The following is a 27621-nucleotide window of genomic DNA, read 5'->3' as shown; positions in this document are numbered from 1 at the left end:
GTCTCAAGTAGAAATTGTTTGAACAATTTTGTTTACAGAGACTTTATGATTCATTTTATTTATTCCTGTTGTTTTGTTTATCTGTTTTGGATATTTAAGATGTCTTTCAGTTCCAGTGTTAAATGTTTGTTAGAATTCAAAGCTTATTGATCTTTGAGAATGTGTTATTGCATTATTATGGCATTACTTGAAAACGGTCTCATAACAACAATATTATCGTTTATTGCGATAACTTCTGGGACAATTTATCATCTTTCAAAAGTTGCTAAAGAGGCTAAAGAGGCTAACGTAGCTCAGAAAATTACCTTAAGGATAAGAATAATTCTAAGCATACCCTCAGTATAACACTTCATGTTGCTCTAAAGTGTACCATTTATCCTATTTAAAATGCACAGATCTGCTGTACCTCGCTGGACGTTGCTGGCTGGCAAAAAGCCAGCATGGAGAAAAACACACAAAAAAAACCAACAACAACAAAACATGCCCAGATCGGATGTGGTAAAATGTCAGAGGGGAAAGAAACAGACAGGAGGGAAGGCCATGAGGCTGATTGGGCTGTTTTCTCCCTTCCACCTCCACTGTAATGGCAATTTAGAGGTCAAGACAGAGGAGGGGGGCTTTGAGGGAAATCGGGTGCGAGAGCAGCTGCGGTTAGCACCACGAAATTGCTTGACCCGCTCCAACAAATCGCGCAAGAATCGCTGTGATGGAAGAGTAACTTGAGCCCCCTCCTCAAGCACAGTTTGCAGCCTGGAAGGTTCTGTCAGATAACTCATTAGAAACGAGCAGAGAGCAGAAAGTGTGAGGAGAGCTCGGGCAGACAGCGCTTGGCATTGCTGTGAAAAGAACTTCATAATAACCTTTTAGCATAATGTTTTTCAAGAGCTCTGAGAAATGCACCTCTGCCTCTTTCTGTAAAGAAGACATGTCGCCCAACTCCCAGACTGCAGAGAACCGAGCTTTAAAAAAAAGAAAAAAAGGGAATCAATGTTTTTTTTTTCCTTCAAAACCAGCTGAGGTAAGTTGGCATATGCTGTAAATTATGCAATGATCCTGCAAAATAAAAGAGAATATGATTGAAAAAGGGAGAGCTACACATGGAAAACCGCATGTTTTATCTATGCAGAGGAAATACTCCATTGTGTTGGAAGAACAACCAAGAACTTGTCAAACTTAGTCAAACCAAGTTTGTTCCAGATTGGTAAGTGTCTCCCAGTAACAGGCTCTCAACCAGATTTAGTTTTTATTTGTACTTTTGGGGGAATAGTTTATTAACTCACGTCATGACCAGAGTTTCGTCTCCTGGTTCACTCAGGAGTCCGTCCACGAACACAGATGTGCTGGTGAAGTTGTGAATGTTCCAGGTTCTGCCTTCATCAATGCTGAACCTAAGAAAAGAAAAGCATTAGCCCATATCAAAAAAAAGTTTAACTTTTTTATTAAGAAACATGACTAACACGCTTTTGTTGGGTTCGGAAAGCACATATCTGTGCCAAAAATCATTTTGAAGAAAAATGAAAAGCCGTTGCAACTATTTCTTTCCAACTTGTACAACAGAAAAAAAACGTTAAATAGTAGAGATAAAAAAGGCAAATATTTCATATTCTATTCAGATTTGTTACAAAAAAGTAAAAAAATCTTTTAACTTCTACTTTAGTTCACATTATTTGACACGATGCCTGATGGACTTACTGGAAAAAAGAAGAGTTCAAATGAACTTAAATCACTCTCTCCTCCAACAACCAATGCAATCCGTTCTGCATCAGAACAGCTGATTTCAGAAAATGTTCGACCTACAGAAACGTGGACAAGAGAAGTGCTAAAAGTTCCCCGTATCAAAAATCTCCAAAGTGAAAAACGGTTGAATCAAAACTTAGAAGTCCCAGAGAAAGCGAGGTACAGGAAATTACACAGGGATCTTTTATCAGGTGCGAATCTCCACCCAAAACTCTGGATGAAAACCAAACTCGTATTTCAGGGGCTTCTTGGACCAGTGAACCATTAATGTTTCATTTCTGCTCTGGTAATAGAGGAGAGCCAAGAAAAGACCGTTCAATCAGGTGTCAGCACATTTCATCATGGCAATTTAAAAGCATTTGGTGTTATTTCTCTAAGAAAAATGATATTTCAAGTCATATTACTAAACACTTACAGAGTTTTACACGTTTATTTTAGTATAGTACCCTGGTTGTACTGTAATGATGGCGACCAAGGCCCTTTGAGTTCCTCAATAACCTTCACTACCTTTAAAAACCGGGCTAGTGATTAATTTTCCCCACTGTGTAGTTCTGCTTGTTATCAAGAGGCAGATAATTAGTGGCTCGCAATGATTTCCAAATTACGCTTTGCATTAAACTCTAAAACATTAAAACTGGGCGCTAAAATCCACCACAGCAAACCGAGAGCTGAACCTTCATACTGTCTTACTGTGGTAAGCAAGTTGTCGTGTTTTGCTGCATGTCCAGCTTGAATGATCCCTGAGAAAAGAAATTAGCTCACTTTAACTTTAGTCAATATTAAATATACCACTTAAGAGTAGGACTGTACAACATTGGGAAATTGGATAGTACTATTATCCCAACCAAAACTCAGTCAGTCATGCCTCGTTCCCATAGAGCGGTACGGCATGGGTCACTGTGGTTTGGTAAGCTACTTTATGGCCCGTAGTAGTCTTGGAACGTTTCCACCAAAAGTCGGACGTTAGACGGTTGTGGTTAGACCCGAACGTCTAACTTTATGTCTCATCTTTGTAACAAGCAGCAACGTTTTTCAGTCCATCAGTCAATGGACTGCGAACCGCTGACCTGAATGTTGTGGTATAGAGAGGCTTTTACAACGGAAATATAAAAAAATAATGCACCAAATGACATCGAACTGTGCTTCAGCGCTCAGTTGAAACAATGCCTTATTATCTGCACTGCAGTGAGACTCCATCCAACAGGATGAATGTCTGATTATCATGCAAAGTGTTCATTCGTGACGACTGGAAATATCAAAAGACTAAAGCTGCATTTTAATCAGTCCTTAACTGCTTAACGTTGTTGTCCATGTGGCGATGGATAAAGTTTCTGTTCTATTCAATATTCATAAAGTGCACTCTGATGTAGTGATGATGACCAAGAAGTTCAAAGAATTCTTTAAAAACTTCACATGTTTTAGTTTTATACACAGGATATTAGGACGATTAGGTTGTGTACACGGTTCTCAAAGGGTCTCTTTGGGAGTGACAAAGATGGACAAGGTCAGGAATGAATGCATCAGAGGAATGACTCATGTCAGATGTGTGGGGAGATAAGGTGAGAGAAACCAAGCTGAGATGGTTTGGACATGAACAGAGGAGAGTAGAAGGATGCTGAGGATGGAGGGAGACCAACAGGAAGACCAAAGAGGAGATTTGAGGATGGAGTGAAAGAGGAAAGGAAGGTAGCTTGTGAGAGAGAAGACGTAGAAGATAGGGTTACATGGAGACAGAAGAAAGGTTGAGTAAATGCATATTCTATATATGAAAATTCAGAAAAGTCCTCATAGTTTGAAAAAAATGTTTTCCTTTCCTTGATTTTGACTCTAGTTGACTGAATACGATTGAGGGTTTAGAAAATACATAATATAATATCAGAACACGGCTGTGCAGGCAGGCGAACCCAGTTTGCTATTAAATTCCTTTTTTTGTAAAATAAAACAAGAAGAGCCATCTGCTCTCCTTTAGTCACCGTGCCAACAATTTCAGCTGTCGACAGTGGCAGTAGCGCTGAGTAAGTGTGACTGCGTGATGGAGAGGGATCAATGAGGAATCAAGCAGTGTCTCGCTCACACAACACGGCAGTGTGTTTTAATGACGCTCTTACCGGGACGACAATAAGATAATCAGCAGCGAACGCGCACAGCGAGGGGGGAAGACAGCACAGATCAACACAGCTACTGAGGATGCAGTCGCAAAGCCTCATTATGCATCAAAGAACAGCTGAATCTAACAACGTTGGAGGTCTCTTTTCTGTCAACACAACCTGTTGGGCGCTGAATCTGAGGGCTTTGTAATTGTTGGAATTACCGCTCAGGTGTACGGATGACGGAAATTAGTTTGGAATTACCAAAGCGCTTTTTGTTTTCGTTCTGCTTCTATCTTCCTTCGGAGAGAGAAACAGAGAGAGAGAGAGACACAGTGATCCCAAAGACGAATTAAGAAAAATGTTACGTAATCACGAGGCTTTGATGGGCGAGCCTTTAACTTAAACTCTGGGAAAGATCAGTCGGATACTGATGAGATCAGAGAAGCTCTTGCTCTTGCAACTTTGTTTAAAGTACAAATTCTGTCAGATCAAACAGAAAACAGCAACTAAGAAATGTTTCTGTTTTCTTGCATTGTCAGGTCTTGATTTGACTTCAAATCATTGATCATCCGCTGGGCAAGAATCACTTATTAGCTCAAACATGGCAGTTTATTAACTAGCTAGCAGCTCCGTACATCATTGCACACTGATCTTATAGACGGCTTCATGCTACAACGTTGATTCCATTTCGTCGTCTCTCGGTAAAACAACCACAAATTGTGATGTAATTTGGGGAACGTGGGGTGATGAGATAAAAACGACATAAAAAAAAATTATGCAGAGATAGAACAGCAGCAACAAAAACAAACATGGCAACATTTCATACAGGCTCACTAAAATTGGACAATAATAGACTGGAAAAACAATTGCTGGTCCAGTGAGATAATAGGATCAGAATTTGATGGAGAACATGGATCTCACCTGAATTATGCAAAAATAAATAAATAAATAAATAAATAAATAAATAAATAAATAAATAAATAAAATCAGGTGAGATCCAGGCTGGTGGTGTTATAGTGATGGGCTCGTTTCTGCTAATCCGCTAATTTTGGAGCTAATTTTTCAATTAGCCCTTTAGTCAGCTCTGAAAACATTTAGCACACTCAGCATCCCCTAAATTAACTTTTCCACATATATTTGCAGAGCTAATTTACGTGGCTGCTTTGTAATCTGTCAGTTGAATAACATCGACATCTGTGTTGAAGTTTTGGTTACCGGCTGAAGAAGTCTTCAGACAGCTGGCGGTTTACGCCACCAAATAAAGTTATTTTAAATTACATACAAAAATAAAATAAAGCACAGACAGTAGAGAAGAAACATACATACAACATCATAGTCTTTGAAGGGCAGATATAATTTGATTTAATGCCACCGCTTAACGCTTTAGCTTCCACTAAACCCTGTTGGGTGTAGTGATGTAGCATTAGCAGAACTAATGTTTATAATGAGTGCTTTAGGGTCAAAGTGTTGTGCTTTTGTGTTCTTGGAGCTAATGTTTAGTGCTTTAGCGTTAGCACAACTAACTTTTTAGTTGCAGTGTCCGCCTCTTGTTCAGCGACCTTGAAGAATTAGGGTGATTCTGAAGGTCGGGTCCAAATACTTTATTAGGGTGTACCTAATAAAGTATCAGATGAGTGTGCATCAAGCTTTTCTAAAGCACATAAAAAATGTATATGTGTGTGTATTAATATGCACAGTTTAGATTTGCTGCCGTTTGAATTAGCCACACAAAATGACACAGCTTTCAAGATTTAGGAAAAGTTTAAAACATTGTAACAATCAGCATCTTAATCTCTGGTACTAAAGCAGAAATCATTCACGGTAATTAACCAAAATTAAGTTAATGGCACACAGCTAGTTTCCCAAATAACGCTACATCTCGCCACATTAAAACCACATCAGCCTGCAAAACAGAAATCCGTCACGTCGGAGGGAACCTGGGAGGCGTCGGAGCGTGGAAAACGCCTTTAGATGGGCTGCAAAACGATCGCTGACACCGGGGGTGCGCGCCAGTTGGAGTTGCAGCAATAACAAATGATCCACTTTACTGAGACTGCGAAATAGTTTCAGCTTAAAATAGATGCAATAAATCAGTTTGAAAAACCCTGGGAAAAAAAAAAATCTGCATTCCATGATTAGCTGTTTTTTTTTTTTTTATCCTCATCCAGAAGCTCTTTAACAGAGCCGTTACACAAGAACACACAGATTTTCTGAGGCCAGAAATATAAAACCAACAGCTTGTTTTTTTTGTGCTATGTCATATTATGTCATCAATCAGGATTATTTGACTAATATTTGAGGTTTCTCTCTGGGTGAAATCTTTCTTTCTCAACTCGTCTAGAAACAGAAACGCCTTCAGAGGTCAGGTGAAAGACTGAGTCCATCGTCTGAATTAGAGCTGAGCCACACACTTCTGATTACATCTCTGCTTTGGGTTTTCATCATAACATTCCTATTTTAGGCCAAAGAGATAGCATCCTGTTAAGCTTGTGATAGCCTGTGTGAGAAAGGGTGACTGTCTTCAATGGATTCCAAGACGGTAGCGCTGCATTAGCTTAGCAGAAATCTGATTAGTTCTTAAATACTTAAAGGAGAAGGCATGTACCAGTGGTGGGGGGGTCACCGCTAATGCTAACCGTGAAGCAGTTAAAGCGCTAACTTAGCTCCGCTACTAGCAATTTAGGGGAAGTGTGCGCACCACTGGCAGTTTGTAATGAAGCTAAAACAGTAAATAAGAGGTAGTAAAGAGTTGGTGTAATCTTACTTCAGTATCTTGAGGGGAATAGACGTGTCCTTGATGGCAACAATGACTCCACCGTGGTCCAGGTACAGGATGTGATGCTCCTCCTCAAACACCTTTAACAGGAAAACATTAAGGAATGGAAATTACTTTACCAATGGGAACAATTCAGTGTTTTTCTCATGATCAGCTTCATAAAGCACAATTTTTTTTTTTTGGTTTAAAAGAAACCTTGGTTAGAAATTGGATATTCTATCTCCAGGTTTTTCCTTGGAGTAAAAAAAAAAAAAAGAAAGAAAATCAGTCAAAGCATGCTGTACCTGTCTCCAAGTCTTCCCACAGTCTGATGTGATGTACATCTCCTCCTTATACTCTACAAGTTTGGAGCCAAGGTTACCTGAGGGAAAGATGAAAAATGCAGAGCTGCATCAGGAAGAGGGGACTCCCGAAACACACAACAGAAAAAGTCAGAGAAGAGAGAGGAGGCAAACGAGCAACAGGGCTGAGAGAGGCAGGTCTACAGAGAGCTGCCACACAGAGCAATACAGCAGGATTTCTACCTCAGGCCATTTTTATTCATTTAGTTATCTTCCCAACAAATGCGCACTACTTTCAGGTTGTATCTTGAAAATTGACAGAAACCCACGTTCTAAAAATTCCATTTAAATTTCCGTCTGTTTTTCCAGTCGTTTGAGTAAGAGTTTTTGTTTTTTTTTTTAAATCAGGGGAAGATAGGCTTATAAATTTAAAAGAAAAAAAAAAAAAGCAGTTTTAATGTGAAAAGAGACGGTTCCACTCACCAGCGCCCATGATGAGGCCCGGAGCCGAGTCTTTAGTGTGGACGGTGCCAGAGACGTAGGGATTGTCGGCCCAGCGCAGGTGGAGGTGGAGGTGGCAATCCGGCTGCAGCGGAGCAACAGGAAGGACGGTAAGTTAGCATACTGTAAACTTCAACATTTCATCTGCAGACCATCAAATTTCAGCAAAGACGGACATCTTCGCTGGGCGATTCTGCCGTAAAAAGGAAAAGATTGTAGCTTTGTTGACCTCAGCCTCAGGGAAACCGTTAGCATTAGCTCGTCTTTATGCTAGGTTGCGCTTAGCGATATTTTCACCATCTGGATTTCCTTCTACAGGCAGTAAGATTAACCATCCTCACGCTGAAAGCTCATTAATCTCCGGAGCTGATCTCCAACAGGTGGGAGACAGAAGATCGAGCCTTACAGTTTTTCTCTTGACGCACCGCCACATCTTCCCCCCTTCACCTGCTGCGTGGGCTGGGGGGCGCCGTGCCCCACGGCGTCACACAGACAATATGTGTTGTGTCAGCGCCTGAAAATGAAGTCTTCTCCGTGCTTGATAGATGTGGCGACTTAAATCCAGGACAGCAGATATTTTGCCAAGCAATTTTTTTTGAAGTATGGGGAGAGCCCATTGTTATGACAAGGTCAGTATCAGAGATCTAACGGCTGTGTGTGTGTGTGTGTGTGTGTGTGTGTGTGTGTGTGTGTGTGTGTGTGTGTGTGTGTGTTCGTGTGTATACATGTCTTAAAGGTGGTACACAAGCGTCAGGCTCATATCTGCACCTGTCTTCATATTTTTTTTTTAGCAGATGGGAGCGATGGTTCAAATAAAGGAGAACACTGGTGCTCCCCTCTGCCTCCCGGCCGGGTGTGATGTATGGAGCTCAGAATACGGGCGGGGTTTGGGGGGAGACGTATGGCTCTCTGCTGTCTAACCTTGCGAAGCTGCGACTTTGACAAGAATCTGGTGTGCATTCCTCATACCACAGCACTCGTCCTTTTCCCCTTTATGTTCAACGCAGAGACGGAACGATCCGTTATCGATATCTGTATATGCCCCGATGTTAAAATAAGAAAATTCTAGATCGGGTATCGGTGACAATGTGAAGCCTTGTCGTGTGTCATTCATTTAGCTAACATACCTAGAGTATCAGCAAAACCATACGAAAAAAAACCCCACACACAATAAAACTTCAAAAAGCCCCTAAATATGGTTGGATAACTTTGGGATGTTTGCCCTTAACATGAGTTGATTCATTGCCGTCAAGAGTTTATCAACTTTAAAACCATAAAAGCTTTGGTTTTAGTCATACTTGTGACTTGTGTTGCAGTTTGGTAAAGATGAAAAATGGAGCACTTACTACTTTGCAGCTGACTGGTTTGCCGTTCATGTCCGTGGTGGGCGGGGCCAGGGACTCCCAGGTCCGCCCCTTGTTGAAGGTGATGAGAGTCGTCACTTTTCCATCGATTTTCTGATTGGCAAGGAAGACGCCTTTCACCCCACGCACCTAGGAAACAAAGCAGATGTGCTACAAGCTGAAACATCTGGGATTCCATCTGCTAAGCGCCGTGACGATGCCTCTCTGTCTCTTTAAACACCATTTAAGGAAAAGATAGTTTAGGTTGGGGTGCTGTGGTGGCACAGAGGTTAAGCACAGTCCACATAAAGAGGCCTTAGTCCTCGACGTGGCGGTCACAGGTTCGATTCCTGGCCTGGTGATCTTTGCCACATGTCTTCTCTCTCTCCCTCTTTACCTACTTTTCTGTCTTAGCACTTTCAAATAAAGGCCACTAGAACCAAAAAACAAACAAAAAAAACATAGTTTAGATTAACGGGTAGTAAAAAAAAGGATTAAACAAGCTTATCTGTAAACATAAGAGTAATATTACATATATTTCTACTGCTGCTACAAATATATTGTATATACTACAGATATAACAAATGAAGCTTAATACAAGTTGGCATCAACAATGCAGCACAGCTAGCTATTAGCAGTGGAAAAACATTGGTGCAGCATTGGCCAAATTGCCTGTATTCAACCAATTTGTTGAATATTTGGAACTGATTGACGTTGGCTATCAATGCCTAGCATGTTACAAATATTCTGTCCTTGACAACAGCTTCTTAGCTACCGTTAAGCAGGCATGTGAGGAGATGCTGGTAATAACATAAAGACCCTGAACTTCTACATAAATGGCAACTAGCTTCAGCAGAGACCCCTGTAAAACTTTGCTTTTTTTTTGTGGCACTCCTTTGATGATTAGCTGATATTTCTAGTGTGATCAAAAAGTGGAAAAACATTTTAAGCTGCCCAAACCGTTTATTAATACTGCCTCTCAAGACAAACGAGGACAAAACAATAAGTCAGATATTAAAGCCGGTGAGTGCTATGAGAGCGAGCATTTGGCCGTTCACTCAGAGATTTACGGTTGTTCGGTCATTTCATTGGGATGCCTCCCAGTTGCTCTGCCAGAGTGTAATAAAACACACTTATTCTTATATGTGTACCACTTTACAACTGCAGTGAATATCCTAATGTTAATATTGTAAATTTATGCCTTTAATGATGGAAAATGTTACATTTATTCTTGCGAATATTCTACCTTTCAGGAGCCGACAACATCCAAGCTTTTTCTGTGTGAAATGAATCTAAAAATTTCAGAAATTGGCTCGTCCATAGTCAGTTTATTATTGTTTTCTTTTCTCAATTCTGTCTGTTTTTGTGGGGTTTTTTGCAATCAAAATCCCAGATTCTGTGGTGCTGATTTGGGAATATTTGGAAGCAACTTTTACAATATTTGCGTTAATGTATGATGCTAAATGTGCCGTATCCATCACAGCCTACAGCTTGACATCAAGTAAGGCTGAGGCAGCAGTCAGGCAAACTCAATGTTTCGGGCCAGATTTGGCCCCCAGGCCTCGAGTTTGGCACATGTGAATTAGGTGGTCTGTGAGTGTTTGGATTTATCTACAATAGATAAATCCTAACTCTGAAAAAGTTTGAGGAACACCAGAACCAGGCCATAATAAAAATAAAAAAAAATCATAGAGTTCCACCTACTTTTTGAGTAACACACTAAAGATAGATTCAGGAAACAAAAGAATGTTACATTTTACTAGAAAATCCCCCCCTAAAAAAGGGTCTGAAAGCTTCTCCTACAATAGATAAATCCCAATGAGACCAAGTAGCACAGTAGTGGCTCCGGGCTTTTAATGGGATTTACTGATAGTAAGATTAATGAAGGGAAGTGTAAGCATTATCCCCTTAAGTGTGACTAAGTGGTTCGTTTACTTATAACATCATCAGATGCTCATTTTGTTGCTTAGGACTCGGGAACGCCGTCACCTCGTTTCCACCGATTCCCCGCCAGTGGAAGATCTGGCTTCATTTGTGTTCATAGTTGCAAGTTATAGATTTAATCACTAAATTAATTAATTAAAGAAGAAAATTGGAGGAGGAAAAAAAAAAACAGAACACATTTGTCATTTGTTACGGAGCGCCTCACCTCCAGGATGTCGATGAGGACGCTCTCCTCCGGCTGCTTGGTGCTGCGGACGTTCTCCAGGATCAGGGAGTAGTAGACGCCCTGCGAGTCCGACTGGTACAGGTTGTACGTGTCGGACTGGTACCACTCCTGGAGGGCCAGGAGCACCTGGCTCTCGTCTGTGCTCACTATCTGAACGTCCTGCAGGAGGTAGGAAGGGAGAGAGCAGGAAACGGGTGAGAAGAGATACTTTTTTTTTTAAATCGACGTAATAACCCCAGGTTAAAAACTTCTACTCTGGACAAAGTGTTGTGCCACAACAATTTGGAAAAAGACACTCTCTCTAATATTGCCCTCCAACAATGTAGACAATCCAAGCAATAACAGATGCGATTGCTCGGTAGTACGGCGGTAGTGAAGGGGTCAGCTGGATGTGAACTCTGCTGTACGCCTCCAAAACCGTGTAATACTGGTTTGACCTACGAGGTTCTGATCCATATCCTGCTGGACACCCTGACTGAATTTGGTGCCCTGAAGAATTGTGTGTTTTTTTACACATTTTTGTCCATTTGGTTTGGAAATCCTGTATATATATATATAAAACAAAAAACAAAAAAAACCCCTGAAACTATGACCACAACTTTATGCAATAAGTCACAGGTGGAACTCTGACTCTAACACAAAAAAGTTGAAGTGGCAGTTTTATGTGTTGTAGTGCTGTTTCATAGCACAATCAAGTTACTTTCAGCAAAAATGCTACAGATATCAAATATGACTTAAAAGAATATAAGGATGGAATTTAACGCCTTAAAATTGGGCCTCTGTCTCTTTAAGAAACTTCTGCTCTTTCTGAAACTTCACCTTCAGGAAGTTGTCACAACATGGCTCCTTTATTAACCTTTTAACAACATTTTCACCAGCGTTGTACTGAGAAGCAGCTCCTATAATGAGCTCAGCTGATGTTCTACCAGGTGTTTGCTAATGGTGCTAGCTAGTTTGAAGGAGCTGAGCAGGAGGAAACGAGGAGGAGCTGCGCCAAGAAGGCGGGGCTAAGTCCACCTGGGCGTTTTGCACAGCTGAGTGGTTGCCACTGGAGATGAAAGGATTTCTCAAACAAGCACGAAAGAATCAAGGCAACACTCCAGGTATGTTTTTGAGAGAATAATTATTATGTAAAGTCAATTTTACGTAATACCGCCCCTTTAAATAAAAATAAGATTCAAAAATACTTGATTGATTCCAAAGGGAAAATAAATGTTGTTGTAACTCGTATTAATACAAAACTTTAAAAAAAAAACTTATTGTAGTAAGAAAAATGAAAAGCCGAAAAGAAAATACACAAAGAAAAGCAAATAACTCAATCCAATAAAAACAGAACCAGTGTCAGCAAGAGGATTTGAAAGAAAACAAACACCCAGTGAAGCGCTTCAAAATGTATAAAAAAAAAATAAAAAAAAAGCAACAACCATTTGGCAGCTAGAGCAAACTTGCTAAGTGTACTTGTCGGTGCTCCTGGGACTGTGAGGAAAACGGCTTCATCACTCATGAAATAATGTAGCAGCCACACAAGGGCGACTCAGCACTTTCTCTGTGTTACTGATTACATTACCATACCATCTGAAGACAAAACCACCAGCGTGTGGAGGGAAGCACCTCCGAGGGTGTGTGCAATCATTAACACTCTTCCATCTTGATTATAAAGACACACTCAGGCTCAATTACCTCTGGATTTATTTGTCGTTTCGAGTGACGGAAATACAAAAAAAAAGGGGGCCGTGCATCCATCTTCATATTCATGAACATAACGTTTCTGATTCAATTAGCCGGCTTTGTTGCAAATTGCGCACGACGGGATTATGACGAAACGAGCAAACTGAGGAAAACGATCAACATAAAGAGGCGTTAATGTTGAACCCAAAGAATTCATTGAAGTGTTCTGATCCCAACCCAACGCCGGTATAAACTCTGTACACATAGATTATGGTTGTGATGCTTATTTGGGACTGTTCACTGATTAGACAAAGGATTCATGAGGAGGATATGAATTGACTTTAGGCATTTTTAACCATTTTAAGTGCTGAATAAACGTAAGTGCGCCCCCGCCCTGTTCCGCTCCCGTCAGTCACACGTCCCAGAAAATTTGTTCTCGACTCAACTTGGAGAGTAAATCAGTAAACAGACATGAAATTTAATGTAATAACGAAATGGATTATTTCTACTTTGCTTTAATGCAGTGGTTCATACACGTCCAGATGCAGTTACACTCAACATGGCCAGGAAACCAGCGGCTGTACAGTTTTTACTCCTCTGAATTAAAGCTCAGATTTACCATCTGAGGCTGACAGGAACTGAACTTCAGGCTATATTGGGCCAAATTTATTTTTTCTAGACAGTCGGATTGGACCTGGGTTTCTGAGGCACATTTAATAAGCCTACAATGCATCCAGCATAGATAACACTAAACGAGAAATAACGTTGCAAAAACATAGGAGTAGGTATCTGACTCTGTTGAGAAAAGAACCCAAAGTCCAGACTGCTAAATGCTGCTGGCTAGTCTGAAGGAGCTGACTGGGGGGACGGGCGATCTGAAACTTGGAGTCTGCACTAGATCCACCCAGGAGTTATGGAGCTGAATGGTTGCCATGGGAGATCAAAGGGTTTCTCAAACATGCATGAAAGGATCAAAGCAAGTCTCCAGGTATGTTTTTGATGAGGGTATAAAAATATAATATAAAGCTCAAAAAAGTTGATTTTACATAATCCCACCCCTTTAAACTGTTAACCATTGGATAGGGAAAGAAACAGTTGGATTAAAAGACATAACTGACTTCATAGTAAATATATAACACTCAAATAAAATAGTGAGTTCCTATGAAAACCCATAAGGACTTTGGTGTATATTATTTTAGGAATAAAAATCTATGGGTTATGTAATAAGCCGCTGTGTTTGATGCATCTCCCTCCCCCTCCCACCCCCCATGACCTCCTCTTCCCCGTTCTTCATTAAACGCCGCTTCACCGCGGTTTACGGCTGACATCCTGTCTCATTCAGCGGCGCGGAGCGGCAGCAGGTGGAGGCGGCGCTGAAAGGGACACCGACCCGCAGCTCCGGCTGCCTTTTGACATTCAGTCAGCCGCGCCGCCCACCGCACCGCAGAGGAGGCGACGTAATCCGCCACTAAAAAGACTCGGTGGAGGTGACGGAGCAAAGGAAACACACGCATATAAACCCACGAGGTTGATGCGGATCTATGTGAATATAAGCTGTAGAAATTGTTTGGGAATGTAATATCTTGATGCCAGAAAGTTATTGAAATTACTTTTCTTTCTGCTGTAGCTCCATGCTGACGTTCAACAGCGTAAAGCTGAGACTTGTGTCAGTGTGACGCAGCAATCCTTCATTAGTTTGCTGACTCGTGTCTCAGGCTGTAGCTATGTAAAAGAACTGCAAGCATTAAAAAAATGACACCATGATACATCGTTTCAAAAAATTACTACACTTTTAATGAGGAAGTTTGACTGAAAAACAGAAAAAATCTGTCAGAGGGAACATTAGAGGAAATAAGCAAACCTGCAGACACTTTACCTCTATTATAGGTCTGCACTGTTGAGCTCATGTTAAGGTTGTCGTGTCAAACTGAGTAATATTTCGAACTGTTCAGAGTTTTATTCATCTGAAAGTAAGTCTGCTTTCATCACAATAAGCAATAAATCAATTAATCACAATCTAATTGTTTTCATTTGTATTCTTATGCAGTTAACTATTATTATTATTATTATTGAAAAGCTGTCACTTTGAAACATGCTGATTACATTTCACACACAGCATAATGTAGTTAGTTTGCATTTTTATTATTATTCTCATCATTTTTTTATTTTTACAAAAGTCCTAACTGGCAGTTTTGCATGATTTGTTTTGCTGAGACTTTATGATCCATTTTTATTGTTCGTTGTTTCGGTTGTCTTGCTTCTTTATTTTAGATCAAGTACCAGAGTTAAATGTTCTCTTAGAGTAAAATTTACTAATCTTTCAGAATGTATAATTGCATTATTCTGCCTTCATTGTTATATTAGTTGAAAATGTTTTCAAAACAACAATGTTATCATTTATCGCAATAATTTCCGGGACCATTTATCGTCCAGCAAAATATGTTATTGCAACACATCTAATGTCATCTAAAGAAAAGTCATCTGAGGTCATGATGCTGCCACCGTCATGTTTCATTGGAGGTATGACGTTTAGGTTTGTAGTTTTTATGTCAAATATAACTGTTGGACTTGAAAATATATTACAAAAGGACGATTTTGGCTTTTTATATTTCTATGGCTCTTTAGATTATTCTGCTGTATTGCTTTCTGCAACATATTAATTGATTCATAACTTCAACATGCGTTACAATGAACTCCAGCCTATTTCCCTATTTGCGACTCAGTTTTAGCAAATTCATCTATTCGCAAAAATTTTGCTTATTTCTGTTTTGTTTTTTATTGTTTGTTTTTTTTTCTTAGAGCTTATCTAAAATGTTTGAAAGAAAATGAAGCTCAGGAATCTGAAATATCTTGGCACAATGCTAGTTGATGTGCCATTGGCTGGTGTTTGTAAAGCAGCCAATCAAGGAGCACCATTTATCTTCCTTGGCACTGATTGGCTGAAGCCCCAGAAGCAGAAATAAGGAAGACCCTTATCTGTCTGTCTGTCTGCCCATGTCAATGTTAAATGTAACATTGCAGTTTTGGTTAAATAAACCATTTAAATCCTAAATCTGTCCTCTGCTCACTATTTCAGTCAAACAGTTTCTCAGGTTCTCTGCAGCAAGGCTCAGTCTGTGATCAGTGGTCAGGATTAGTGCCTCAGCAGGAACATCTGGGTTTAGTTCTGGGCTCCCAGTCTCACAGCTTACTGGTCCGCATCATCACAACAATTCGCACCGGAACGATTGTCTGAGATTTGACAGCACACACACACACACACACACACACACACACGCACAAACACACACACACACGCACACACACCACCTCGCAGCCAATCAGCTGTCACAGCCGGATGGACGGCGACAATCCATTCACTCTACTTTCTTTCTCGAAATGAAACTCTGACTTTTCTTTTTCTTTTTCTTTTTTTTTTTATTGTGACGCATTTTATAGTTGAAAAAGCTATTTCATATGCAGCCTAAAGGTTCCCCTGTCTTGCTTGGTTTTATCAAAAAATCACTGACCTTTAAAAGTTGTTGTTTTTTTTCCCCCTCGCTGCATTCCAGAATAAATCCACAATTATTCTAAAATATCATTAAATCACAATCTTAACAAAATCAGCTTATCTATTTATTTGTTTCAAAATAAACTTTTTTTTTTCTTGGTGTCAGGAATGAAACAGTTAAGTGAATAAAATGAATGTCAGGATGCCATCAGTGCTAGTTACAGAGTAGTAATAGTTTGGAGGCTTTTAATCTAGTAAAGTAAGTTTACATTTTGCTTTTATGGAAATCTGGTAAATGATTACAGTTAAATTAAGGGAATGAATTAGATTTGAACTGAACCTGGTGGCTTTTTATTTCTGGATCAGTGTGATGGAATTAAAGCCGAATGATTATAAGGAGACGCCAGGAGCTCAGATCATCTCTCCTCATTCGGGTTTCAGCACCGATTTGCCGACGTTGTTCCAAAATTAGAAACATCAAATCGTGAAGCTTGAGTTGCTCTCGACGTTCAAAATGGTGTCGCAGGAACAGAAATAATGCAGCAAGCAGAACTTCCAAAGTTTGGTTCTTGGGGTCTGTGCTCTGTCCCGCCCCCATTGTTTCCGTCCAATGGGAGCAATGATCAACACCCGAATGGCTTTGGTTACAAACCGAAAAGCAACAAACAAACAAAAAAATGTCCACTTTTGGTTCGGACCAACCATGCCGACCAAAAGTCTGTCCTGGTGTGAATCAGTAACATTCTGTGATGTCCAACCACCTTGGAAAAAGACCTTTCAGCACCAAGACAATTTATCAGGACTGATCAGTGTGAACAACCTTCTAACTGCAACTTGTGAAATATTAAACCTGTTTTCTACTGTTCCAGCTCCGCCTCAGGTTTCTGATTGCTCCTGGATAAACAAACCGTGAGACAAAAAACAAACAACAACAAAAACAGAAAAGGTTGGCCATCCAAAGAAGAGATTGGAAGCCAAGCAGAAAAAAGGACAATTATTACCTGTGATTTTACAGCCCAACAAACTCGGTGCATGTGCCTATGCGTATGCGTGCATGTTGGCGTGTGTGTGTGTGCGTGGGTGCGTGTGTGTGTGTGTGTGTGTGCGTGTGTGCGTGTGTGTGCGGTTAATCCATAACTCGGGTCAGGTCTCACAGGACAGAACCAAACAGCTTTCTTTGATGGCCTCTGCATTTTTTTTTCATTCCCCGAGCTTTTCAATTATTCACAGCAGAAAAACAGCATAACACTGCCCCACCCCTTACAGAAACACACACACACACACACACACACGCACCCACGCACACACACACACACACACACTTTCTCCTAATCTCCTTCCTTCAATATCTCTCCTCAGGGCCCCGTGTCACTGCCAACACCTTACCCCATGTCGCTCTACCTAAAAGCTTTGCAAACTGTGACCTATCTGCTCACCCAAGTAAGAGGACACATGCGGAGAGAGGCGAGACGAGGAACAGGGAGCAACTAGGGCATGTTTTGACTAAACACACACTCTCACACACGCGTCAGTATGCCGACGCTCATGCATAAAGTGATTTATCCACCGCCTCCCATCTACACCTAATCAAATTTTATGTTTTTGTTGTGTGTGTGTGTGTGTGTGTGTGTGTGTGCGCGCGCATAGGTGCTTGAAGGCAAAAAGGATTGTGTATGCGCAATTCAATCCCTTTCACCTTCTTTAAGGATCAGTGAGTGCTGCAGAGACGGCAGCCAAACCACAGGGACGTTGTAAGACGGGGAGCTGGAGTCGAACGAAGGCGACTCTATACGACGACCGACTCCGAGGAGTCTCCTCTGACAGACCGTCAATTAAAAGGGACGATTCTAAACGCTGAAAAACACATGAAGCTCCCCCCCCCCCCGGGCTCTGCATGTCATCAGCATAGGTCAATAGCACTCTGACTGGTGTTGCCTTAAAAAAGCCCCCTGTGCCGCTCCGGCTGACAGCAAAGGTTCCCGTCTGACCTTGGGCCGAAGACAAAGTCGTTTGCCGTCTTTGACCCCGCCAGTGACGAGACACACGGGCGGATCGATGTGCGAGTGTGAATATTTTATGCAGCGTGCCATTTGTAGGGCCGGTGCCGTGATTTATTTGAGGGGCAAGTGCTACGCTAACGCCCAACGCCGATGAGTTTGTGTAAGACGGTGGTGAAACTGATTTCCAGATGCAGGTGGGAATCCCCGGAGCAGAGGGTTTGGATATTTCTCTCTCTGTCTTCTGCACAAGCCTTAGCAAAAGAATAATTTTCCAGTTTTTGGCCCCGGCCAGTTACCCAACATCTACGCACACTATAGAGAAAATCTCTGAATTCAGAAATATATAACAAGTATGAAATAGGTAGATTGTTTAAATATGTGATAAATAGTAAATGGAGCTTTAGTAAGTCCAGAAGACCCCAATATGTTTTACACCACATTCAGTCGTTCACTCATTCATGCACCCATTCACACAATGATTGCGGTGAGATACATGGTACCCACAGCCGCCCTGGGGTCCTCTGACCTTCACAAACACAAAGCATCTTTTTATATATAATAGAAAAGTGTTTTTACAACCTTAGTGTTGCAAAACAGACAGCTGTCATGGTAACAGGCATCTTTCTAAAGTTCAAAATGTTCAAGTAAGACCCAATAACAACCACGTTTGTCTATTCCAGTGGTGGCCAAAGTGGGTCCTCAGGGGCCAGCATACTGCAACTTTTAGTTCTCTCTCTGGTTTAACACACCTGGATCGAATGATGGCTCCCTAGAAGGTTTATGACATGCTGAGGAGGTTGTTACTACCTCCAGGGAGAAAACTGAAACATGCAGAATGCCGGCTGTCGAGGATCCACTTTGGGCACCACTGGTCTATTCCAAAAAGAAATTTAACTTTGTACATAGGCTTAGTAAGATTCCAGTACAATCAGTGTCTGTACTAACAAGGAGACCTAATAGAAAACGAGTCGTCATCCCTGAGGAACACCAGAGGTAACGGAGGTAAACTCATGGACTGACACGAGAGCTGAGAGTTACTTCAGCTTTGCTGCTCTTTACCTTCGGCAGGGCATACTTGGGAAACCTCATCTGGACGAACTCATTGCGCCGATACGACACGTAGTGCTTGGTGCGATTACCTGTTGTGACCTGTTGAGACGAAAAGAGAAAAAGACACCAAATGTAAGCATCAGTTCATAACGTTGCTACATATTCTATACAAATATGACATTTAGTTCCAGAAACATTGTATCTGATAACATAGGACCTTCTTAATTTACTTTCTTTTAAAGTTAGGCTTTAAAAGACTCGGTATTCTGTGGAGGTACTCCGTAAAGCTTACTAACAGCAAGTTCCAATAGATGGAAACTTACCACAAGATTGAAAAGATTGGAAAAACTTGAAAAAGAAAAGTGATAGTATGGATATGAAAACACATAAATGTAAGTGTAGGCTGAACTTTTAAAGTAATTTTCTGTCATTGGAAATAAAAAAAGAAGATAGTGAACATCAGCCTTGTGCAACTCACTGGTCAGGCAGGAGTCACTATTATCATTAGTGGCTCACACATGTTGTGAGGTGAATTCAAAGAAACTGCCTCACATTGCAGAGATTTCCACGTAGAAAGGGATAAAAATGCAAGTGGCGCTGCCCTCCAGCTGAACCTGACTTCACCAACGCAGCTGCAGACGAAGCTTCATAACAGCCTGAGATTGACGGCAAACTGAAGCCGAACATCGGATATCTAACATGAGAGGTTCACCTACCACTGCACTTCTTGTACATCACCGGTCATCTTCTTTTATTGTCTTTTTTTTTAGCTAACGGTAAATCTTTTAAAATCCTTTCTGCATCTGATGGATAATTAAATGCTTTTGAAAGCATCTACAGAAGGGGAATTTATTTCTGTTTCTTTCCGCTCTTGTTTGAGCAAATCTGAATTTTTGTCAGCTCATTTAGGAGCTGTGCTGAGAGGCATTGGCTTTGATTGAAAAGAGCAGACGAGCATGGGGATGTGTTGAAATGCTAACGAGCGATTTGACAAAAAAAAAAGAAAAGAAAAGAAAAAGCGATGAAACCGACCAAGTTTTTAAAACAGAATCGGCTAAAGGAAGGAGACAGTGACGGGATTTCAGAAGACAAGCGGAACAATTAAGTGTAACTAGACTTTATTCTCAGCTTTTGACAGGATATTTCTGTTTCACTGATCTATATCTGAGCAGAAGTAGGTTAGTAGTATTTTCTCTTGCTGTATTTGATTTTGTACAGGAAGATAAAAATAAGCCACGATAGTAAAATTATGAAAACCCGTTTTCATATCGTCCTGTGTACTGTAAAAACTGACAGCCATGTTAAGTTAAATGCACATATTTTTTCTCATAAACTCCACTTTTCACAAGTTTTATTTTAATACAGAACATACATTTATGAGTCTCCACTATTTGACTTGAACCTATAAATTGTTCTGTTTTGAAGCTTTTCAGCATCGATTTGATTCATACCTGAAAATTGACTTTTATGATAGTTTTAAGGCATTTTTTTGAACTTTCGTTTCCAGTGGAAAGGATTCGAAATATATTAGTGTGGAAAGTTTTGAAGGTTAAGTCAGTTGCTTGGTTTCTTTTAATTCTTTTGATTCATTTGGCACTTATGGATAAAATAACCAAATGTTTCCATAATATAATGATAAAGTGTTCAGTCGAAGAACAAACAAAAATTCACATAATGTAGTTCAGGGGCTTTTTTAAAGTTACTTCTTAAGAGTCTAACATAATGCACATAATTCATATGATGAATCATACATGCCTATGAATATTTGTGATCGATATCTGATATTAAAAGGCTGTTCTGTGAGTTATTTTCATATTGTGTTGTAACTAAAACAGATGTTAATTGTGATGCAACTTTTTTTTTTTCTTTTACTTAATCAAGTAAAAAAACCTGGAGGCTAATTAAGCGTCTTGGGCTCTTTTGTTGCTCTGGTTTCTCTGTTCATTAAGGAAAGTAATTGTTAATTATATGGCAACATCGTATACAGAATCACAAAGTAAAAATGTAACACAACTTGATTAGGCTAGAAGCAATAAAAATAATTCACAAAACAGAAAAACAACATTAGAAACCTCCAGAATTTAATTAACTCTGTGTAAAAAGAAAAATGTCCAGTAAGTTTTAAAACTCAAACGGCATCATGAAAGGAGTAAAGAGGAAAACTAAGGAAACCACTGAGTTCTGGCTTGTTGACCTTAATCAATGCTGTTCTTACATATAAGGAGTTTGTTTCTTCAAAGCTCTGAAGGTTAAAGCAAGAGATGCAAAATGGATTCCATAATGAACTTGTAACCAGATACAATCAAGCTCTTTTTCATGAAAAAGATTAAATATCTTATTAAAGTCGCCCTGCTAACAGTTTACAGTAATGACTGAGGAATACCAAGTCAAAACTACACATGTTTACAAGGAAACAAACTGCTTTCATGGTTTTATTTATTATATTTTCTATTTTGGAACTTCACAGGTCCCAACACTGCACCTTGAGGAACCCCAAACATCAGATCTGCTTGGTCAAATGTGAACAGATTTGTGGGAATCCTCAACTTCCTTCCAGACCGGTAAGATGGAAACATTTGAAAACGGTTCCAGACTATCAAGTAAAGTTATTAAGATTATAACTCATAACCCTGTGCATTAGTGGAACAAGTCAGCGACGGGGCGGGGGCGGGGCCAATTACCGGGCCCCTAACAAATCACCGGGCCCCTGACGAGTATCACCTGCGCTGTTGGAAACTGTTGACGTTTGTCGTTTGATTTTTACCCAGGAAGCACATCGGCTAAACCGTGAGTGAGAGAGTCACTGAGACTGACTAGTATATATTCCATTGAGGGAAAGTAACTTTAACATTAAATACACCTTTCTCAACAGGCGAGGGCGCACTTTCTTCGTCTATAATCAGACATTTAAGCGACTTGAAACCATTCCTCCCTCCCTGGCACCTCCAGACCCGGGCCCCCGCCATAGCTCCACGTCTGACCCTGTGGTGGGTGAGTGATACTGGGAGAACTGGGTGAATTTCTGAAGAATAACTATACATGACGTTGCTGCTCCAAGGCATTTCATTCACTCCAACAAGTAATAACAAAAGCGAATGCTGCAAACACACATTTACACACATTCGTCCACATGCGACACAGAGACGGGGCACAACCCAGCAGTATATGACCAATTCATCTCATTACAAGGACTCCGCTCTGCCGTACCACATGTATATCTTCCTGTTATCGCATGCAAATGGGATTCACTTATTGGGTTTGCATGCTTTAGTATACTGTACTGCATGGCAAGTCTATTACAGAGGAAATTAATTCAGCACACAATCCCAGAATAGCAATTCTTTTTCGATTTTATGCACACCGCAGTGCATGAAGAGTTATCTGGGCAGGAAGAGTTTATCTAGAAAAATAAACTGTCTGAAAGTTAAAGGCTCAACTCTGAAGGCAAACGCAGTTACTAATAAAATAAATGCATGTCTTGTCTGACGCGTCGTATCAGCATTTAGGAGGTGCTTTTTTAAAAATATGTTATTTAAAACAAAGATGGCTGTGTTCGTATTAGTTTGTTAGTAAAATCAACACAGGTAATGCTGATATAACTGAGAAAACAAAATCTAAGTGTTTTTGTTCGAGTTTCCAGTTCAAACATCTTGGTACACTTAATTTTTTTTTAAGCCAACACTTGCTTACCATTGATGAGAAACTACTAGGTCCACTGGGTAAATATTTCATTTGTATTATGGAAAACATGTCCTGTTATAGATTAATCCTTTATTGGTCATAATTACCTTAACAAATATGTAGTCATCTTGCACCAGCAGCGAATTGTGATCGATTCTACCCAGAAACTGGGCGGTCAGCATTTTGTCCGAACAGTTCTGGATGAGGCAGGTAACGTAGAGGTGACCTGCAGAGAGACACGGAGGAACAGGACGGAAACATTGGTTACCGTTTAAGAATAAAAACAACTCAGTCTTTTCTATGTCTATTTTGAATATTTAGCCAACTGTTATTATTATTATTATTATTATTGGATATTCCATAGCGATTAAGACTTTCCGATTTGCTGTTCACAGTATTTGTGGATTCAGCAATTTGCTGATTCTTCTGTGGAACAAAAATCCAAATTATTCATGGAAACTTCCATGAATAATTGTTGTTCTTAAAAATCTGCTCTGGATTTTAATTATTTTTGTTTTAATAAAATAACACGCTATTGGCTGGCATTTTCAGCGCAGCCAATTGAAAAGCGCCACTCGTTTTTCTTACAGTTGATTGACTGTACTCCTAAGGAAGACAGGAAATGTTAGCTTATGTGCCAAGTCAGTTTCCACTGAGCGCATTAATCCATATTAAGGTGTGTTTGGTGTTTTAACTATTAAAATAGGCAGTTATAAGAATTTTAAAGGGGATATTTGCAGATTTTTGCTATTTAAAACCTATAAGAAACTCTAGTTGTCCCACAAGTAGACATTCAAGTGATATTAAATGAGCAAAACAAAGATGAAGGAATAGCAATAAGACTTCAGCTTTCACTGTAAACCTGCCACACAAAAAGCAGAGGAGGCTGCACACAGCGTGACACAAAAATGAAAGAGTGTTCGAGTTGGAAAATAAAATAAATTGAGACATCTTTTTTGTCCAAACACCATAAGATCTGACAGCTTCTCCATGGAAATCTGGCCGCTGCAGCGTCCAAATGGCCGGGGGCCTGGTGGGGGGAGCTAATCCTCACAGACAGACACAGCGAGGTTAGCACCTGTTGCAGAGCTCACCCACTGCTGAATTTCAATCCAGCAGCTGCATCAGCAATATCAACACATTATCCTATTCAGAGGCTGGGACAAGCTGGTAGCGGAGGAAAAAAATGATAACACACACACACACATAAAACAGCATACTATCCCATTCTAAGTCTTCATGCACCCACACAGGTGTGAGGTTTGGTACAATGTAACATTTCAATGGGATGGATGAGTCTGGACTTCCGACCTCTGCAGTGGGAGGAAGCTTTTTACACACTCAGCCACTGATACGAGTCTTTTTTACATCAAAGTTACAAACATTCTTGCAACTTTATGCTGTCCGTTTTAAATTGTTGGTCTCACATTTAATTTCTGTACATGTGTAAGCCAAATAGTTGAATTTGCTTTGAGGTGATGAACTTTTCTTTGAACTGCCTCCAGGTGTTCATGAGTCATATGTGTGTTTTCATACATGACTCCGATATTGCAGAACCATAGATTTTGTGCCAAACAGACTTTGTGTAGCTCCCCCTGCTGCCCACATTGAAACATAACACTACAAAAGAAAAATAAGATGTTTAAAATGGTTTTCCAGAGTGGGTTTTTAAGAACAACCTTTCCTGGAGTAATTTTTGTAAACTTAATCTCGAGAGATTGTGAAAAAAAAAATATTACATAGAAGAAGAGGTTGTTTTATACTTGGGTAAATTTGAAAAAAAAAAAAAAAATTCATACATTTACTTTTGAGTAATATTGTTATGAATTATCACATCTCTTACTTGAGAAAGTAAAAGTGAAACATATATTAACCAAAAATCCATCAGAGACAAACAAATGTTATTTTCTATCTGCTGAGCCAGCAGCACGTACTGTTTTACATTTGATAATAAATGAATATATGCAGGGGGGGACAAACAGTAGATTATAGATAAACTAGTTAGCTTGGTTTTACTCTATTTTGGAGATAATCTATCTCAAATGTCACATTATTTTTTACTAAAATTCTTTTTTTTTCTGTTACATTATTGTGCATAAAATATTATAAATTCATTGAAATGTGCTGAATGTTAATTATCTTTCTTTGGGAAATTCGTCTCAATCAGACTCGTATTGGTTTTCAAAGAAGATTTTTCCACTCACAATATGGCTGATATCTCACTTGTACACATGAAAGCCAAGGTAGCGTCCACTCTTCTATGGTCTATGGTTACACGGCTACTTGACGTATAAGCTGAACAAGTAATAACACGCTAAACAGCGTCAAAGAAAACAAACTGCATTTATTTTTGGAAGAATTTTTAACTGCGAAATAGCTAGCTAGCCTACCGCCAATATAGCAATTCAGAATCTCGATGCTAGTACTTAACGTCAGCATTATCGCCACCTGCTGGTGGATATTAGGTATTACAATGTCTTTCTTGTTGATACGGTTTCAAACGTAGCCTTTTTTCTGGAAGGTTCTCTTTGGTTCTCCGACCTCCTCCATTAAGGGAAAGTACTTTAATGGTGACATCATACATTGTGTGGCAGCATTGTTTCTCAGAGGAATAAAAGCAGAGGAAAGGACAATCAGAGTAATGACTTTAGCTCCAGGGTGAAAAAAAAAGTCTACATTGCATCACCTAGTCAGCCCTCTTTATTGGCACTGTACCCTGCCCTCCCCCACCGGCGCCCCCCTGAGACACTGGAGAGGTGTCCGCTGTAACAAATGGAGTGGCTAATTTATTGAAAAGCCCAGACATTTAATCAAAGCAGCATATGGCGAGGAACTCATTAAAAAACTATTACGGCGGGCTAAGTGTTCAATTCCGGCTAGTAGCTCGTGCACTTCCTCATGCCTTTTTGCCGTCCTTTCACATCTGCAAGCGCGCTCATGTTGGGTAATGAGCGCGCATATTTGTTCTTCCCCAAAGCAACTGAGATATTATCCCAGGGAAAACTGTAAGAGGACAAGTAAACAGGATTTTAGATGTTTTTTGTTTTTTTTGTCTAATAAACTGGTTGTTTGAACATCTAGACTTGAGGGAGATGTTTGTTTGTGTAGGTATCTCTGTGTCGGTCGGTGTTTCTAGGCCTGTATGTATCTACACATGCTTCCCTATACATCAGTCTCCCTAATGACACACACACACACACACACACACACGGTTATTCTCCATGTAAGACCCTGTTGCACACATGGCTCATCCATCAATCGATCGGCGCCGATCTCTTCTGGAGTCCCGTACCCTCTCGTCGGCCGGAGGCCCAGAGAGACGAAAGGCCGCCGTTCCTCGTCTCGCAGAGATCCCCTCGACTCTGCGTCCTTCGCTGTCGCTCGGCGTTTAACCTTGGCGCCGCCGCATGTGACGAGAGGTGGACTGAACAGAATGGTTTTGCACGCCTGGTCGCCCCGGCCCCGCTTTAACTCGGCATCTATCTGGGCACCGAATGAAGGGGATCGAAAAAGAGAGAGGCAGGAGGAGCATGTGGCGCTGCCCGTAGTCCCAGGAAGCGCTCCCATGCCTGGGCACCCGGCCCGCACAGACGTCCTCTTCCTCTTCCTTCCTCGCCGAAGACAGGCGGTCCCTGTTCAGGCCGACAGATTTCACAGCACTCTCCTCAAGAGGTTCGGCTTTTGGGAGGTGTTTGTGTTTTGTTTTTTTTTTCCCTACAGGGCAGTTTAATGAAGAAACAGTAAATGGTATTCATTTAAAAACAGCTTTTTCATGCCCTTTGGCTGCCATTCACAATGAATCTGCCTGTTTCAGGTTCATTTATAGTTGGAGGGTTTTGTAAATAATGGATAAACACAATTGGACATTTACAATCTCACATGCATGCTTCCATGTTTGCCCTCACAGAGGAGATCACAAACCCATCACTGAGCCAATGTGATTATCTGTTTGGTCATTTTATGGACGCAGAACATAGAATTACAAAATCAAGCCCTTTTTAGCCCCTCCCCCCCGCATCCATTTACATCAGTCCAACATTTATCATCACTTATCTTTTCTAGCAGCTGTACTGAACAGCTGACTTGGTGGTTGGAGCAGAGAATAACTCACCACACCACAGACTGAGAACATCCACAGGGAAAAATAAATAAGCAGACTAAGGTAGTTAATCCAAGGTAATTAGTAGTTGGTACTACTCAAATCGTACCAACTGTATGCTGGCGTGTCTGCTAACTTTATTTTTTGGGTCTAAGAATGAAGAAATTAAGCAAACACTTTTCCGTGAATATTTCACATGAATTATTTTTATTGTGTGCATTTACATAAAACCTTCATTTTGAGGTGGAGTTGATCTCTGAGGCATCTTCGAGCCCCTTGTACTTTGCTGCATTTCTTTGAGATGCTATTTTGTCTAAGAAAAAAATCTCCTCACCATACTGAGAATTTTCAAGTAAAAAAAAAAAAAAAATTAGACACCATTGTCATCGTCATGGCTACGAGGCTTATACATACATTAAAAAAAATAAATAAATCACTGCAACTTATGTTTTTGGTGACAGGGATACGTTGTTTCTTCTGGCACAGCAAGCAATGTTTGTGGAGATAATCTGTCGTGTTTAGTGCTTCTCAAAATTTGTCCTTGATTCGTATTCGTCGATATTTTTCCAGAAATGTTTTTAAAAATTCACACTTTCCACGCAAACTGGAGCATCTGGAAGAGTTTGTTTTTGTTGTGGCGTCGTAGACAGGACCTGGCTGTTTAGCCGTTGAAAGGAGGAGAGTGTTCCCACTGCCAGCTGGTCTTTCATTGGACAGGAAGGGTTAAAGCCAAAC

General features: G+C 40.4%; 1 protein-coding gene across 3 annotated transcripts in view; it reads right to left on the bottom strand.

Moving 5' to 3' along the window:
- The window catches only part of sorcs2 (sortilin-related VPS10 domain containing receptor 2), a 299117-nt gene that overhangs the window by 15941 nt on the left and 255555 nt on the right, over positions 1-27621 (bottom strand). For all 3 annotated transcript variants that reach the window (XM_016673344.1, XM_007555888.2, XM_016673345.1), the window contains exons 7-14: positions 22895-23013; positions 19116-19205; positions 10878-11057; positions 8732-8878; positions 7368-7470; positions 6888-6964; positions 6592-6683; positions 1281-1388 (exon numbers count right to left, since the gene is read on the bottom strand). In XM_016673344.1, the coding sequence (XP_016528830.1) occupies positions 1281-1388; positions 6592-6683; positions 6888-6964; positions 7368-7470; positions 8732-8878; positions 10878-11057; positions 19116-19205; positions 22895-23013 (916 nt within the window). The remainder of the gene's footprint in view (positions 1-1280; positions 1389-6591; positions 6684-6887; positions 6965-7367; positions 7471-8731; positions 8879-10877; positions 11058-19115; positions 19206-22894; positions 23014-27621) is intronic.

This window comes from Poecilia formosa, unplaced genomic scaffold (genome assembly GCF_000485575.1).
Source record: "Poecilia formosa unplaced genomic scaffold, Poecilia_formosa-5.1.2 Scaffold73, whole genome shotgun sequence".
Classification (NCBI taxonomy): domain Eukaryota; kingdom Metazoa; phylum Chordata; class Actinopteri; order Cyprinodontiformes; family Poeciliidae; genus Poecilia; species Poecilia formosa.
This window is presented reverse-complemented; position numbering and strand designations above follow the sequence as displayed.